Source organism: Ambystoma mexicanum, chromosome 6p (genome assembly GCF_040938575.1).
Source record: "Ambystoma mexicanum isolate Mex_15411 chromosome 6p, UKY_AmexF1_1, whole genome shotgun sequence".
Taxonomy (NCBI): Eukaryota; Metazoa; Chordata; class Amphibia; order Caudata; family Ambystomatidae; genus Ambystoma; species Ambystoma mexicanum.
Genome location: NC_090935.1, coordinates 999,260,616 through 999,279,358, shown reverse-complemented (window position 1 = coordinate 999,279,358; position 18,743 = coordinate 999,260,616). Strand labels below are relative to the sequence as shown.

The following is an 18,743-nucleotide window of genomic DNA, read 5'->3' as shown; positions in this document are numbered from 1 at the left end:
TTATCACAGGCCCACCACAAACCATCTCCCTATACACAGACAATACATTCCTATATGTACTTGACCCTGAACAAAACCTGGGCCCAACCATGGCAGAAAAACATGGCTTTGCACAGATTTCAGGGTAGAAGATCAATAATGCTAAGTCAATTATTTTCCCCCTTACACCTGCTACTGGGCAATGGGTCGGGCTTGGAAGGTTTTGCTGGGCCCCTCCTTCACCTCCGGTATCTGGGGTTTCTGGTTTCCTGAAACCACTGTTCATTATATGTAGATAACCACGAAGCATACCTAACTCAATTCACTGCTAAACTGTCCCTATGGGCTGGACTCCCGTATGGTCGAGTCATGCTTCTTAAGATGGGGGTCCTACCAAAGCTGCTTGACTTTATTTGCAATATTCCTGTATGGCCAGGAAGGGCCTTTTTCAACAGGCTTCAAATTGTTGGCGACAGTATTTGTGTGGGATGGGATAGCCGCTAGGATGAACTGGGGAAAACTGATTGAGCCCTACGAGCGGGGTGGACTAGCAGCACCAGATTTCGAGTTGTATTACTTGGGCACACTTTGCGGGGTACTGGTATGCCGGGGATTATACTATAATGAGCCTTCCACTTGAGCGGTATAGCGTGTCGCCCACAAACCTCAAATCAATCATACTTAGTGACCGATACATGGATTCTTGCATGTTTGAACCGGTTCTGACTACGGTCAACGCCTGGTTGAGAATATTTCGTTAACTGGAGATTCAGGTACCTTACCATATGGCGGCCCCCTTGTGAATTTCCCAGACATTTTCCCCCACATTTGATAGTGAGCATAGGAGGTTCTGGGATCTATTGGGGCAGATGGCGGTGGGTGATATGTTTATAGAGAGGCACGCTTTGTATCATTTGATGACTTCTCTGGTAGACTGGGTGGAGGCGACCTCCAGATATTGCAATATAGCTGAATGCACACAGCATTTTGCAGAAGGTGGCCCTCCTTTCCCGCAGAGCCGGAATCCCATTGTTGCATAGATAGGACTGTGTCAGGAGAGGGGGGGTGTGGCGCGGCGTGTCCACACTTAATGGTCTTCTCCAGGCACATCTTTCTCAGAGAAACATGAAGGGTGCTTGGGAGAGGGACATGGGACCTACAATGGATGATTAAAGATGGACCCGATGCTGCCAACTGACGAAGGTCTCTGTAAATGCTGGCCTTAGTCTGGTCCAGTTCAAAATACTAAATCGACATTACACCCCTGCCAGGGTGGCTAGGTTCTCTATGGACGCAAGTGGTGCCTTTATGAAATGTGGGGCAGCGCAAGCAGACTTTCCACATGTACTGGGCTTGCCCTCCAATTCTGGGGTCAGGAGGCGGACACACTAGATTAAATAATGTATATCCCACTGACCCATGCACCAATTCAATATCTGTTGGCCGATTTGGGCAAAGTGTCAGATCACGCGTCGCTTTAACATTGCATGCGCAGTGGTGAAGCAATGCATACTCAGACACTGGAAGTTGAAGTCTTTCCCTGGCAAACAAGAGTGGTTGCAAGAACTAGTGCCTGTTAATGTTTCTGTAAGTCGACCCAAAGACATCTGGGGACCATTCAGGCTATACTTGGCACAAACCAATGACGGGGGAGGCACGATTGAGGAAAATTAAGCTACTACGCTAGGAGAATGACTATCTGATGCTACCGAGTACCCTGTTCACATATGTGTTTGAATGTTGCATGAAATGTCCATCTCGGAATCAATGTCCTAGTGGAAGATGCCAATGTGGAAATCTGTATACTGCTTGTTACATGGCTGTCCTATAAAAAAAAAATTTGAAAAAAAATGGGAGACAGTACCTATGGGCCATGCATATGAAGTAATAAGATGCCATTCGTGCAGGTTCTGGGTCACCCTGCCTCCCCCACCTGGGTTTTGTTTGCCAAGTGCTTAGAGAGGTGTTGGGACCGTGTCTGTGGCAGAAGACAATGAGGAGGTTGTTGCCTGGGCCATTTTTCCACTGAAAAGGTTGGGAAAACACCTCTCCATCCCTAAAACTAAGAGGGGGTGTGAACAGAGGGAGCAATTGGAAAAAGACAGGGTGAACAAATGGCGTTGGGGCACTGCAGTAATGAAGGGAGACAGCCTGGGCGCCACCGAGAGGGGGAAATTCAACGCCGCCTTCCCGGGCTGAACACAACCGCGGTTGATAGCAGAGCGTTGCATGGAGACGAATTATTGGGAGAGACAAATAGCCTTGACCTGGCAGTTCCCGCTCCCCTGGTTCACCGTCGTTCCTTCCTCGGCCTAACCACAAACACTGACAGGGAGCCGTTGCGTGAAACCGCATATTGCTTTCCCGGCCAGCATGAATACACGGCAAAGTGTTACAGTGCCTTACACGCTCCCGTGTCCCGTTCGCCTGTATGCCACCCGGCTTCCCTCACAAACAAACAGAAAAGAACAACAGACGCTGTCAGGGTAATGAACATTTCCCGGTCCCCATTCCACACGTGTCACTCACCTTCATTGTTGGGAAACAACGCTCTGGAAGGTTTAGTTGTATCGGCTGGCATGGAGGCAGAGGTACCCCGCGAGTTACCGGCTTTGATGGGCGAGGCTGGATGGCGAACCTGGTTCAAAGAGAAAGAGGGCGGGGCTTGTGGGGATATTTATACAAAACAGCCCCGATTGGTCCAAACAACCTCAGCCCCTATATAAGGGTGAAACTAATGACGGACTGTGTGTATCTTTCCGAATCGCTTGCAGAACACCGAGGAGAGGGAGAGAGAACTGCACCCGAGACGCTCTGGGCATACGAGGACTAGGCGTCACCTTATCACTGTTCATCCGGATCACAGACAGAGGAGGAAGACTATTTGAGAACTTTGAATCATCATTTTTATTTTTTATTTTGTTGATCCTGAATAAAGGCCGTTTTAAGTTCCTTTAAATCAGCGGCTGTCTGCCTCATCCTTTCACAGGGGGTTTCCCTGCCCCAAAGAAAACTAACGAAACAACCAGAATGTTCAAAACTAAAATGTCCATCCCCATCGGGTTTCAAAATCATTCTTCTGTCCCCAACACTAATAACTTATGTCAACTGTGCAAGTATGATCTCTTCTAAAAATAAAGTATTCATTGTGGTTCCAACAAACAGAAAAGTTCCCAGTCTCTCAGGTAATCAAAACTGATAAAAAAAAATAAAGAAATGTTCACAAATGTAGAACTCCCAGACAAAGGGTCGTGATCCATTCCCGGAGGTTCCTTCTTGGTCTTTGTTTTCCTTTTGGGCCTCTCAGGTCTGAATTAAGCAAATGCCACTGGACAATTCACAAGAATAGTTTTCTTGAATCCACATGGTTTTATCACAACAACTTGGCACACTCCCATTGCCAAGCGTAGGATTCATTTTTGATTAATTATTCTCTCACCTTTGGTGCGGGTCCCAGACTCGCAATGTTCCCAGGGTCTCAGATCCTCTTATTCCAGTTTCCATCTTAAACTCGACCCCCTCTTGCTTCCCCGGACCTCTAGTAGCTCTCGGGTAACCAGTGTACCATTTGTCTGTTACACTACCAGCGTTTCCCTGAGCAGCTGCTTCCCTTCTCGAGACTATGGTAGCGTTTGGGGATCAGATGAGGTCTGCAGCGGTTTTGCAGAAGCCTGCTTCTCCCCAGCTGCACGTTCCCTCTCTCAGGCCCTTTGCCGGTGCCTGGGATTCCTGGAGGCTTGACTCAACAATAGCCAGAGCAGTCCTTCCATCCTGGACCACGCTCAGGTTCTCCCTCTCCTCCTCCCACAGTTTTCCTTCTGGCTTTAGTCTGCTCTGTCGGTGCACCGGTGATAGTTTTCCTCCTCAGAGGACAGGTTTTCCTCAGTGTCTCAACTGAGCTCCGTTTGCACTCCTGCGCTGGATGGTTGAATCGCTTTGGGACAATCACACACACAGTCTACAATGCTCACTCAGCTTCTCTAGAGTGCTTATTGGACTCCTGGTCATCTTCACAGTACCAACATTATAACTATATGTAGCATACTCTGCATTTTCTGATGTTTTAGTCTTGCCAAGGATATTAGGTTGAGTAACTTGATAAGAGAACATATTAACCCTATTAAAAGAAGGGGAAGGAGCACTTAGCATTGAAGAAGGGTTTAAATTTAATAACAGAGGGGTATACGGTGTTCTTTCAAACAGGGGTTTCCTTCCCCATGTGATCCTCCCTTGGTGCACCACCCCCAGAGGCACTATTGTACTGTGGACACAATACCCGGGCCCCATGGGGAGAACCAACAACATCCTCTGATTCATCACAGTAGTCCGACCCCTTCCCCTTTGGCCAAAAGAGGTCTAATAGCAAAAGAACTGTGCTCTCAAGACCTGCAAAGGCGGGTGTTGTTGCAGCTGGCAAATGGCTATCCCCAAAGATTTTGCTGCAGCCTCTGAAGCCAACTTCTCTAGGCTGTTATCCATCTTTGGGCCATATAGGTTGGACCCATCAAAGAGCGTATCTAGGAGCCTTGACTGAACATCTGGTGCAAACCCAGACTTATGTAGCCAAGCCAATCTCCTGATTACTGTGCTAGAGTCCATACATTTGCCGACGCAGTCTAACGCATGTAGGCCCGATTGAAGAGCTTGACAAGAAGCTCTTTACCATCCTTAACAAGGTTATTGAACCCATCTCACCTTCAGGAAGGTTTTCTGCGGCTTGGGCAACTGTATTCCACAACATATAGATTCATTTTGCTAGTGTGCATGATGAATTAATGACTTTTAATGCCGCGCTTCCAGCAGTAAATACTCTTTTTTCGAAAGCGGCATCCCTTATCGGCCCTATCTGGAGGAATGGTCAGATAAGTAGCAGTCTTTGAAGAGGAGATTGCCGTCCGTACAACCAAGCGCTCTAGTGTTGGGTGTCTAGAGAGGAAATCAGGATCCATAGAAGGTAGCCTATACACTTCATCTAATCTTTGTTAGCAGCCAGAGTGGTGTCTAGTTTTTGGCAGGTTTCCAAAATTATATTTTTAGTACTGTATGGAAGGGCAGCACAGACTCCTTATAAGGGCCTCCATCTAAGATGTCGGTCAAATCATCTTGAGTAATGTCATTTTCAGGACCACCCAGCCCCCATTGCAAATATTCAATCACACTGTTCATGACAGTGCTATAGGCCACGTGGACATCTGGTTTGTCAAATTCAACCTCAAGGGAAGTATGCAGAACACTGGCTTCCTTTAAACATGAAGCCAAATCTTCTAGACGAGATCAATCCAAAATCTTCTGGAACATTAGGGGTTCCTAATATCCAAAGGGTATGACGTAGTCTTCCTCATCTTCCTTGAAGATGGCCCTAAAGTATTTGAAGAAATCAGTCAGATTGGGGTTTGAATCTCCGAGCAGACTCGGAGGTCGACGTCAAAAGTCCCTTCGACTTCGAGGAGGAAGTCACAGAAACGTTTGACTTCCATATTATTTCAGAAGTCGATGCAGAAATCCGAGGTATTCATACTCAGACTTTTGGGCACGCATGTCAGTCTTACTTGTTTTGCTGCTGGTCTTGGAAGATGCGGTGGGATCAATAGCCTTTTTTAGCTCTTTTGAGGAATCAGGAGGGGCTGCTTTCTATGACACTTCCATCATTTTCTCACAGAAATGTTCCCGTTTGGCCGCTGGGGCATTCTTTTTGGGAAAAACAATGCAACATCTGTCAGGCAAGGAATTTGAAGGTGGCAAACGATGGTGTTGTATTTTAGGCTTCTTCCGTGACGACAAAGAAGAGTGACTGGGCTCAGTCCTGGAACTCAATTGCTTTGAATATCTGGAGAGTTTTTTGGGCCTTTTTGGAGACTTGCCTCCGGTGGAACGTGTGGAAGACGGAGATTTAAATACAGACCGATCTAGGGTGAGCATCGACTGTCTCTGCTTCAAGGTCTTACTGTTAACTGATTGGCCGGAGCCGCATTCAATGACCTCATGTTCTTCACCGAGGCACCAGAGACAAATACTGTGCAGATAAGTGATTGACCTCTCTGAGTCACAGTCTGCAAACCTCTTAAAGCCCGTTTTCAGAATAGACATTGTGATAAATCACAGAAAGTAATAAGTCAGTCGAAGAGTATCACTGAGGCGAGTCAAACCATTCTGAGCGCGTGCTCTGCATACAGTGGAAACGGAACTGAGGCAACAAGCAAAGTGCGTGCTATTTATACCATCGTCAACATCATGTCCGGACACGGAAATGGTAACCGTCTAGGGTTATCATGCCGCATTGCGCTCTCTGCTGTCCATTTCTTTCAGAGATTGCAAAGCAGGATACAGCTATATCAAAGATGAGGACTCCGTGGGAGGACATAATCCATTAGAAATCATCTTAGCCCTTAGGCCATCACCAACAGATAACCTCTACTGTCTAATATTATGCCTATCGATATCTAAAGACCATCCTGGGGTGGAGGAAGGTAATGGCACGCAGTAAACAAGAGAGATTGGGATGGCTCTTAGCGCACCCTTTTTTCAATTTCTACAATAAAAACCTTTGAAGTTTGAGAGTTGGTGTGTTCTTTAGGCCATCTGTGACAATATACATACCTCAATAGCCTTTGTTCCAAACAACTAGAGGAAGCTGAAGGAAACCGTGGAACCTATGTGTGAGCAGGAGGTGTAGTGATGGGCCTTAGTCTCCTGAAGCAGTAAGAATGTGAGTGACAAAATGTTGTTAGGACAAAGCTACACATAGGGCACATCCTATTGCAGGAGCAAAATAAAAAGAATGGGTTGGATAATCACACCAGCAGATTGCCTGAGAGCCACAGAAGGACAGGCTATAGTAGAAATGTTGGGTTGAGGAAGCATTCAGAAATTATGGTGAGAAGCACACAAGTACATTTCAACAGTGGGAGTAGAGACTAGTACTAGAATCTACGGAACAGTCTTACAAATTTTGACTGCTAAGAAGACCGGTCAGTACACAAAGACCATTGTTTCCCAATCTTTGATAGTAGTTTAGCTAAACAAACTGTTCTCGCAGCATGGATAGGGGTAAGGTACTTAAAAGAGAAAGTATATAACAAGAGAAAACCTTGACCCACCCCACTAGGGCATTAAAGAAATCGTTGAAACACACAGGGCCAACTAGAGCTATTGTGCACAAAAGGGGCAGAAAGAAACTTACTTTACCTAAGACAGAGATACTACAAAAAAAGCAAACAAAGCTGATAAACTCCTAGCTAGACAATTCCGCGCAAAACAAAGTTACGACCATAAAGGCCATACGAAACACTAAAGGCGAATTACAAATGCGCACACAAGATATTGGGGAATCATTTAGAGAATACTATCAAAAGCTATACTCCTCGGACCTCCCGGATGTGGAAGCACAGGACTCATATCTAAAAGCCCTCCCCATCTCACGAATATCAGAGGAATATAGACTGGCCCTTGAGAACCCAATTAGTGAAGAGGAAATTAAAAAAGCAATAACAGAACTCCCAGTAAATAAAGCACCCGGCCCAGATGGCTTCACGGCCCCATTCTATAAAAAATATGCAGACCAGCTAACCCCAGTTCTCACTAAACTCATTCAAAGATCGCGGCAACGTGACACCCACAATGAACGAGACAAAGGTGTTAGTCTTCCATAAAGCAGGGAAAGACCCGGCATCCACAGAGTCATATAGGCCCATATCCCCGATTAACCTGGATGCAAAAATATATACAAAGATCTTAGCAGCAAGACTATTCCCGCTCCTTCAAAAACTAATTAACTTGGACCATTCGGGCTTCATCCCGGGTAGACAAACCCATGATAATCTCAGAAGGCTTAGCCACCTAGTGGAAAAAATAGGCATAACACACACCAGCGATACTACTCTCTGTAGATGCCGAGAAGGGTTTTGACCGGGTAAAACGGCCAATGCTGTTTAGAGTGTTAACCTGTATGGGATTTGGGGAATAATATATTGCTAGAATCAGGGCGAACTATAACTCCCCATCCAGTAGAGTCGCAGTCAATGGAGAGGTCACAAACAGGATAAGAATATCCAGGGGAACAAAACAAGGCTGCCCGCTCTCCCCATTATTATACGCTATCTTCTTAGAACCCTTCTTAATAAAAATAAGGGAAATCATTCATATCAAAGGGATTGAAATGGCAGGAACACAACACAAAGTAATAGCATACGCTGACGATATGCTGATAACCTTAGAAGATCCGGAGAAGACATTACCAGCAGTGGTTAGGGAATTAGAAGACTTTGGAGCCATTTTAGGACTAAAGATTAATAGGAAAAAGTCTGAAATCCTAGTTTTGGCGGGGGCTAGGGAAAAGATAGAAATGGAAGCCAACTTATTGGGGCTTAAGATTGTAGGAAAGGGTATAACATACCTAGGAATAAGAATAACCCACAAAATAGGGCAGCTATATGGAGAAAACTACCCGCAGCTCCTAGCAAACATTCCCAGAGACCTAGAAAGATGAAATCCACTACTGATTTCTTGGTGGGGCAGAATACAATCAGTCAAGATCACCATCCTCCCAAAGATACTAAACTATTTCCAGGCTCTCCCGATAGTGTTTTAAAGAAGGTGTGGGGGACGCCTATCAAAAGCGATCTCATCCTTTATATGGAAAGGGAAGACCCCGAGAATAGCTAGGGCGATCCTCACAGCACCAACCAGAGAGGGGGGGGGTGGCGCTACCCCACTTCAAGAAATACTACCAGGCGGCGCAATTAAAGGGATAAGTTATACTAGTTGAGGATATGTTGATTTATAAAACTAATAAACATATGTTTTTTAAAAAAAAGAGAAAGTATAAAAACGTGTAGAGGATCCCCATAAACACAGAAAAATGAGGGAGGTGGACATAATTAGGATGGCTGAGAATTCAGACGCCAATTAGGCATTAAATCATTGGTGAGACCCAACGCCTGAGTTAATAGGGCAGATGGTTGTGGTGTTGTTAAGCTGTTTCAGATTTAAATGTCCTTTCGCACCCGGAATGCTGTACTTACATTTCCATTCTGGAGAAATCTTTGCACACGTTTCTCCAAGATGAAGAAAAAACCATTTCATCACCATTATGGAAAAAGAAAGAATACCCTTAAAAATTATTTATTTTCTATTTCTATTCTGAATAGAGAGCCATGGGTTTCAGCTAATAGAGCATCAGAGAAGATGCTGGTCAAGATCTGGTGAGCAGGAGAGAGGCAAGTGAAAAATCACAAAGACCATAAGAGGTCTAAGCATCATGAAAGATTAGAACACAGCATTCTATTTTCCAAAATAGCCTCTGTTCTAAGCTTTGATTGGTCGAGAGGCAACAGGAGGGTACAGATTAAGGATATGAATACATGGGTCCTGGTTTGGGGTTGATCTCTTGCAGAAAGCATGGACCTCTAATCAGATACTGCTATAGATATCTCAATCTTTAAGAGAGAGCACTAGGTGAGGCTAAAGGGGATTTTGAATCAATGATGGTAATACGGAGCAGTGGCATGCAGACAGAGGTACTGATTTCTTACATTCTAGCACCTAGCCTTTTGAGTTTGAGAACATTGCAGAATAGTCCAGTATCTGGAGGTTTGTATAATATCTCTGAATAGACAGTGGAGCTGGAAGAAAAAAAACATTCAGACCAGACCCCATTGGCTTCGCGGACTACAGTACAATGCTGGGTTGAGACCCTCTCACCATTACAACTGGCCAGTGCCCTGCAAGGCACTGAACTAACCTACAATACTAGTCTCCTGCCTTTTTCTTGCAGAAGGGCAAGGATGTTTCCAAGACAGCTAGAAGCAATAGCTGAGCAAAAAAACTGCATGGAGATTCCCAAAAGGAAGCATTGAGACAAGTGCAGAACAAGTGACTAAGTGCATAAAAGCCAATTGAAGAGAAAGGTACATCTTGTGTGGTAAACTGGTGTTTTCTTTAAATGCTGTAGGGGAGGACTGGTCCAAAACGACCCCCCTCGCCTGCACTTTCTCCCCAGGTGAGGACTGTGGCTCTCTTGGGCGTCTCCTCGTGCCACCCGGGCCCAGGTGGTGGAGGGCACGCCCACTGGAGACATTGCCCGCACGTATTAATTGCCCGCACATATCGAATGCCCACATCTATTGATCACAACACAAATTTAGTTAGGCCCAAAAACCATTCTCTGCCCAGTAAAGATGGTGTGAGCTCAGCGCACTGTAGCGCGGCCCCCACCCTTGGAGAACATCCCTGTTGCCGCAGCACCCTGGTAGATCCGCTGCGAGCCCGTTCCCACGAACCAGAAGGACATGAGCCAGTGTAATGCTCTAACATTGTAACAGTCACCTTCCGTAGTGTATCGTATCATCGCTCCCAGCATGACCCGGCCAGCAGGCTTAGGCAAGATAAAATGAACAGTAAAATGGTCGTCACAGGCCTGACAATCCTCATATATTTATGTTTAAACTACTTGCAAAGGATGCTTTCCTCTCATAAAATCCCTTATCTTATAAAAGCCTGTAAGATGTATAATTAAAAAGAGATCATGCCCCCATGATATAAGCAACAATGAACATACACCATTGCAGTTGGATGCTAATAATAAAGGAACGCACCAAGAATCTATTTGTTACACGTATTACTGAGATACTTACACCCCATGGGCTCGCGCCATAACTAAAGCTAATGCTGCTAGAGTACACGAGAAAGCGGATGCAACTATACTATGAACTCATTAAAGAATGCGCAAGAGTGCACGTATCATGTGTGAATGTCTGAGCCCCTCATATGCAACCACCGTCACGGACGGTGGCGGGTCGTTTTCTATGTACTCCACTGATCTAACCACTACCTCATTTACCGCGAATGTATATGCATGTAACTAAAACACTGTAGCTGCTAGAGTGTAATGTACAAATATGATGCTCGATCTGGGTATAATCGAAACGCACCCAGCAAAGGTTAAAAGCATGTTTTTGACGTGATTCTAAATAAGTATTATAGAAAGTGATCAAATGTTTGCGATGTCTTTACTTGTATTCAGCAACACACGAGGGAGATACCTTTGTGAAATACTTGCAAGGCCATTCCCCCCCCCACCCTGTGAAGGCTGCCAAGGGCATGAGAGCAGAGACCGCGCCGCGCTGCTTTACCTCCCCCAAACCTGACTGGAGCCGCTTCAAAGATTTGTAACCCCCTCTGTAGCACCCAAGGCCACCACCCGCCACCTGCATTATTTACAGCATAGCAGTAAACCTCACAACCCACCAGACCACCTCAGACTTACGGCCCTGTGCAATAAAGACACCCCACACTTTGACAACACACAGCGGAACATCCATAACAACTTCTAACAAGGCAGAAAGACATGTACCGCCCGTGCCAGGCCCTGAAGCTTAGCCCCTCGACCTATGGCCCCGGTCAACAGGACACTGGTAACCATGCCCTGACGTATTGCCTCCAGTCCCCTCACAAGGTGCATTCCTCCTGTGTTGCATTAACCTGTTGCATAACCTATTGTAAGATTTACTGAAGAAGATAACACTAAAACTGCTTGAATGACTGCGGTGTGCATGGAATAGGGCTAATAAGTCAGGAAGAGACATTCATCTCTGCCACTGGCCACGATGGCCCCACAACACCGCCTGGATGAACTCCGCCACCCGGCCAGGCCCAGCCCAACCCACGAGGCTGCCCAATGACGTCTTCCAGCCAAAGCCAACCACATCACAGCAGCACCTATAGTTAGTCGTCGCCACCCAATCCCCATGAATTTGTGCCCCCTATAGTATGTAGGTTTTGATGACGTTTTTTGTAAATATATACGCCTGTCTTTGCTATTGTCAGACAGAGCGCTCTCGGAGTTTGCAGAGTTCTTTGCATGCCCAATTCTGATTGATAAACTCCCATTTACGCTCACCCGCACTCTGTCTTGGCCTTATTCCCATTTTGGGAGAGTCCTTCATTGTCTCTCATTGCGGGGAGGATCGTGCTGTTTGGGGACGCTTGCCTTCAATGCTTAAGACGAAAACTATGCCACAACCGCTTTCCTTCTTTAAAAGGGTACGTACCACACCGGATCATTACTTATTACGACAATTTAGCAGGAAAACATGAACAGAGGAGACTACATAGAGAAAACTTGAGTCGGCCAAACATGATGCGGGATTAATCACGGACTAAAAATGCGGGGAATAATGTTGACCTAAATTAAGTGCAACTCAAAACGAAAATGTGCATTGTTCCACACCACTCCCTGTCGTTGGAGTGTAAGAACTTTATCATGGGTACCAGATGGTGCTGTGGAGAGGCTAGGACAAAGATCTTTCCTAGAGCACACCAGAGGGTTTTCGTTTACTGACCAACACAAAACCATGTTTAACTAATTTTGATCTCAGAATTTCATTTATCCATCACCAACTGCTTGTGTTGCATTCATTACGATTAAAACAGTTGAATACAATGCCTTTGCCAGGGACAACAACATATTGAAGGCACAAACAGTTCTTAAAAGTGTTACTCTCAATATTGCTGCAAATAAATTGGTTTCTTTACCTTTATTTGTTCTCCGGTGATACTTGGTGTGCTTTTTAACAGGTTGAGGTAAACGCCACCCGGTGTTCTTCTCCTACTGCCATTCTGCGTGAAGACGGCAAACAAAAAAAATAATTTGTGATTCATAACTAGTTTGTTAACACCAGCATCAACTGTAATCGGCAACCCAGTTCAACTACAACATTGCATGCTGCAATACAATGACCTTGTTTAAAATGGTAATTACTTACAGTAGGAAGACGATAATTAAGACCTGCTATTAAATATGTCAGAAACATACTCAGTGGTGAATTATAAGACGAGTCACTTGACCTAGACAAAATGAATGAGAGCACTGGTGACTTAAGATCAATTGCTACAGCCAGACAGCCTGCAATTTAGCATAGTCCACTACATATGGGTATTGCAGCTAAAGCAGGTAGCCAAGTCACTTGCAAGTAGGAGCAACTTAACTTTCACTTCCTCTGCAGAGGTTCACATGACACTTCACAACAGTAAGTGGAAAGGCCTGTGTGTCATTTCTCACATTCGGTCATTACAGAGGACCATATCCAGCGTTGGAGGGGCCTGCTGGAAAAACTCAGCTCACTTCTACTTACAAGACCAAGAGGCATACAGCAGCTTCCTGGACCTGGTGTAAGCCATCTTGGGCATTCTTGTGCATCATACTTCCTCCCTTCCCTACTTAGTTTTCACAGGTTAACCAGCTTAAATGCCAAGGGGCAGATGTTGCAAAGGGCAACTCCAGCAGGCTTCATGTAAAGGCCAGAAAGAGCTTAGTGCCAACTCTGCTTTGGTGTTGTTAATCACCACCCGTGCCCCTGCCAGGGTCTACCTAAATATGCAAGTTCGTTGCACTCTGCTTTTCTCCAGCTGCCATGATTTTGTGTATCCTCATCTACTTCCTAAACTAACCACCCTCTTTCCCTACCCGTACGCTTATGACTGCATGCATCCCTCTTGCATGCATACTTATCAATCCTCTCTACTCCCCTTCCCCCACCAGTATCGTGATCCTCCTTTCTCCACGAAGGCGACACTGGTTGCTCAACCTACACCCAACGCCTATATATACCACTCATCCCCCTCAAATAGTTTCCCCTTTTCCCCCTGTCACCAAATTCTGGGCCTGCAATGAAATCACTCTGGGACTCAAACGAAGACACAATCTCTCCAATAGTCTCCTTTCTTTTTGTCAAGCAACTTTATTTCATACGGCACAATAGCCTGTTTGACAAATAGAGTTTTGGGTACTGTGATGGCTCAGAAGAAGGACGCAGACTCAGCGGACATTTTTAAGTAAGATTTATTACATACAAAATAAAAAAGGGCCATCTATCCGTATGTCTATGTGGTGTTCCGTACCTAAAAGAATAACTAAGCTGCTCATCCGTCGTCTTGCTCAATGTCCAAAGACAATCGGTCCACCGTCCAAAACTGATATCTGACACTATCACTATTGTAACAAAATGAAGTCAGGAGATGGACTCCCATTTCCTGCTGAGCTTCTCAATATATGTTCTCTTCTTTGGCAACTGTCAGTTCAGATTATTCTTTTCTTACATTAGACAATTTGCTTTCCACTTTTGGCAAGTCTTTGGTCAACTTGTTTGTTGTATAGGCTAGGTGGGCCGTTAACGCCTGATATACTCTTTCATATGTCCACTCTTCTGCTTTGGACACCTTGCATGTTTTTCTTTATTTCCAGGGCAGAGATATATTCCATGATTTATCCCCTCCATTGAGGGTTTCTGTATCTCTCGCTTTTATTTAAAGTATTAATGGTGACCCTGGGCTTTTCTCACCTTCATTCACCTCCCACTTTGGAAACATTCTTCCTTTCCTTGTATTAGCACAGTTCAATTTTAATACCTCCAATGTTATTTCCTTCAGGGGAACAGTTTTGTTCTTTTCCCCAAACAACCACAGTTCACATTCACTTGCATTCAACTTTCCTTCAAGGACCGTTATGGTTCTCCTGCTCGTTTCATCACAGTTCCAATATTATAACTTTCCTTTCTCATTTGTACAGAGACGAGTTATTCGGTCTGTATAATACCCTTTCTTATACTTCTCATGTCTCCTTGTCCATCTGCTACCTTCGTTCTCATTAGGAAACTGTCCTGGGGATCTTACAGGCCTGGTGTCGGTTCAGTTTCTTTTCTGCACTTGCGAGCAGACTTCCTCAGCGTCTCTCGCGAGGGTCCTCACACTTCTTGTTTCCTTGATCACTCACCAGGGAGCTGACACTTGCAGCAACTTCCCTTGGTTGGTCTCAGCATTGTTGCATGGGCCAGCTGCCCACCCAGATTCTCTCAGGGTCACGCCACCTCTCAACAGGCTATTGGGTATGCTGACCGTTCAGTGTTTGCACTCTTCATCTCCCAGGCTCTCAGAAAAGCGGTCATTTCAACGCTCGCTCTCCTCACCATTTAACTTTGCTGGCTTTTTAGTGTTGGCTCTTTTCTATCCCTGGCTGTCGACGATGCTGTTGCAGCCTTTAGTCACTTGCTTACTGGCAAGTTTGGAATTAGTCTGCGTCCTGTAGCAGCTTTGCCACTTCCCGGGCACGAGCCACTAGGAAACCTCCTCTGTTTGGAGACACACTGTACTCTCGCCCTTTGTCCTCTTTCTCTACATGACTAGTGTTCTTCTTTCAATTCATTTGTCCCAGTGGATTGGTTACTTTTTCTTAAAGAGACATCTCCTTCGCCACAAGAAGATCTTTGTAAAGGCCCTAACAACTATTTTTCCCTTTGCTCATGGAACACCGGGGGCTCGGCGCAATACACATCAGAGGATGGACTCCTGAAAAATAGAGCTAGTAGCATCCAGGAAACTTGGATGATAAATCTTTAAAAAGCTGGCAGGCATACTATCCACTCGTAAGCAAAAAAAAGGTGGTCTACTAATTTCTGTTCAAAATTAGTTAACTTTAAAACAAATTGAACAGAGTTCTGATTATGTGCTTGCTGGCCTTTTAACATGTAACAAACCGAATAGCTAGGAACATTCATATTTATCGCCTGTTTACAACCCTCCTGGCTAGGAACATAACAGTGGGTTGTTGGGCATGGTTGACTCCCTACTAGGAAAATACATTGCCACATTTTATGTCATGAGATGTGGAGACTAATGCTAAAATACCCACTACTTTTGATACTTGATTCTGGTTTTGTTTCTTCTTCCATCACAGAATATTTATATGGTGGTAAAGGCCTCTCATGGGCACATCTTTACCAGCACAATCTCAGATGTTGATTTATGTCCTGGTGACTCTCCTAGTAGAATCACCAGGGTGAGAGTAAAACGCGCATCAACCATTGACTATATTTTTAGCTACCAACAGCCATTTCCTGGTGTTTTAGACATGTTCATAATGGCTAGAGAGGTAAACGATCACTTTCCTCTGCAGATTTCCTTCAAGCTTGACTATTATCATTCTTTGCCCATTAATGCAAGGTTAAATCGAACATGGAATACTGTCATCCTGGACCAGGCTAATTATGCTGCCAAACAAGTCCTTGGAGTCCTAGCCACCTCAAAATCTGCCAGACTACATAATGCAACTACCCCCACCCTGTAAAACAAAATTTTGAGTATGAGACAGCTATATTAAACAATCTCTCAGATCACAATGAAAGGAAAACCATAACCAAAAACATCAATGCCAACCAGCAAAGGCATCATGATCATGTGTGACAACGTTGTACAACAGGCTAAACATCAGCTTAGAACTGACCTTGATTCAAATAAACGACGGGGAATCCTTATTAATACATTAGTCAAAAAGAGAAAATCATAGCATCAAAAATGGATAAGAAATCACTTCAGGAAAAAAGATAAAGACCACTGGCTTTCTCTGGCCATCTGTGCTATCTTGGCAGACCAAAATACTTTTTGCAACATCTTAAATAACTCTAAGCAAATCCCCCCTTAGTATGAGGCGCCTCCAAGGAAGACGGTGAAAACACAGTTAATAGGATAGGAACACCCCCTGAAGAAGTGTCTTCCTTGAGCCCCATTACTAACAGATGGGCCTTTTACCCCAATGTTCTCACAAATAGAGAAGATCATAAAAACAACTAAAATTTCTTCAGCTTCTGGCCCAGATGGGTCTTGTGATACATTGCTAAAAATGAACTCTTTCATTTGGGCAAACGCATACACTATTTAAGACCATCAGCTCTACTAACCAACCTCCATCTTCTTGACTACTTGATACTGACAGTATCATTGTACCAGTCCACAAAAAGGGTAGTTGGACTAATCCAGCAAATTATAGAAGTCTTGCTATGCTTGATGCCCCGCTAAAATCTTTGCGAGAGTTCTACTTAAGGAACTCACAGACTGGATTGATACTGACATAATATCCTTTAACCAAACTGGTTTTTAGAAAACACGCTAGCACCTTGCACAACATCCTCACCTTAGTTACATTAATTGAAGCCACATGGAACATGTGCAATCAAACGATATATTTGTACCATTCATAGAATTTAGCACAGCTTTTGATAACATTCTTAGCAAGACTTTTTGGCGCACGTTTATTGCCTGCAATATACATGCAAGATTACTACCCATGATTTAACATTTACATGCCAACACTAGAGTTAAAGTACGTTTAGATCTCTTTGGACATAAACTGACAGGATCCCTACCTACAAAGGAGAAAAGCAGGGTTGCATACTTGCCCCACCTTATTTTCTGTACACCTGGCTGATCTGAATTAATATTAATGGGTGTATGGTTTCTTCCCTGATCTCCCAGGTAGTTAGAAATATAATCAGGGTGATTTTCCAGATAGATCTCCTACAGTATGATCTCACTCACACTCGTTTAATTATAAAAAATAGGTATCTTTATTAGTTCAATTGTTATTTTATTTTAAATATATATTCTAAACATAACACATTACACATATCTTGTGTAATGTGTTATGTAACTCATCTTTAGGTTTTAGAATGCAGTAGGAGGGTTCTCATGGAGAAATTTTCAATATTTGTAGATTGTGATTTTATACTCAACAGGTGTTGCTTTTCCTTCGCATGGAGTTCATGTGTGAAATTTCTAAGTAGGCATCAGATGTGTTTCCTGTAGAAAGGCCACATCAACCTTATCCCGCCAAAGTTTGCACAGTACTTTTTTCAATTTTTTTGGACAATTCAGACCCTTCACGTTCCAAGTGCTTAAAGTCAGTAACCCCATATTACATGTTTCCCAAATATGCTTCCACTGCAACTATTAAAATCCTCACCTATACTGTCTATACATATTATACTATTACTGAGAGAGCATCTGTAGCCTTTGGACAACTTTAGAAACAAAATCACAGCCTTCATAGGAATTGCTAGTCCCCCAGTTTCACAGTAGACTAGAGTGCAGCTCGGTTCATCTTCCCCTACACAAATCAACATATAAACGACACAAAAATACTTTGGTTAGAAAAAATCCAACAAGAATTGAATTTAGTTATAAGTCTAATATATCCAATACAGTTGTCATTCCTAACTATACCCCCAGAAACCTGTGCCCATTCTTTATTAGATTCTATTTTCCCATCCTCGATTGACAACCTTGTAATACCTTACAGGAATGCCATTATTGCATTCCCCTATCCCTATTAACATACCATCAATATTTCCATATATTCATTAAGCTGTATCAAACTACTATTATTCCCACCAATTCTTGCATAAGCCTTACTACTTATATCCCTAGACACTTTGGGAAACTATACAATATTAGACTGTGACAGTCATTGCTTGCCAAACCTAGACCTTGAATTGTATCCATTAATGGCTTCATGAAAGCTAAAGGTGCCCTCCTACTCTATGTCACTCATTTTCCTCCCAAACGACCCGTCTCATATTAATCAGTGAACTTTCATGTTAGGAGGCTAAATACTAGTTTATCAAGCCAAGTTATCAGACAAATAGAAGGCGTCAAACAACCTTTAGTAAAGTAGTCTAATAAGATGTTACCCCTCTTTCCACTAAACCCCTTTAAATAAACCTCTCTACACTTACTCAGCAATATGCCTTCCCTAACTAACCGTAAAGCGCCCATTAACTCTCTGCAAAGGTACTTAAATATATAATTGCCCTCTTCCTCAGTATAACAAGTAAGCGAATACAATCCCCCAATGCCAATGACCCCTAGCCTGAGTTCTAATTGCACATTTTCACTTTACATTATGTTCCTGCGTACATTAGATCCACTTAAATGGTCTT

General features: G+C 43.9%; 1 protein-coding gene across 1 annotated transcript in view; it reads right to left on the bottom strand.

Moving 5' to 3' along the window:
• The window catches only part of PHAX (phosphorylated adaptor for RNA export), a 229,615-nt gene that overhangs the window by 42,175 nt on the left and 168,697 nt on the right, over positions 1-18,743 (bottom strand). Inside the window, exon 4 of the mRNA XM_069625600.1 lies at positions 12,511-12,594. Coding sequence (XP_069481701.1) covers positions 12,511-12,594 — 84 coding nt within the window. The remainder of the gene's footprint in view (positions 1-12,510; positions 12,595-18,743) is intronic.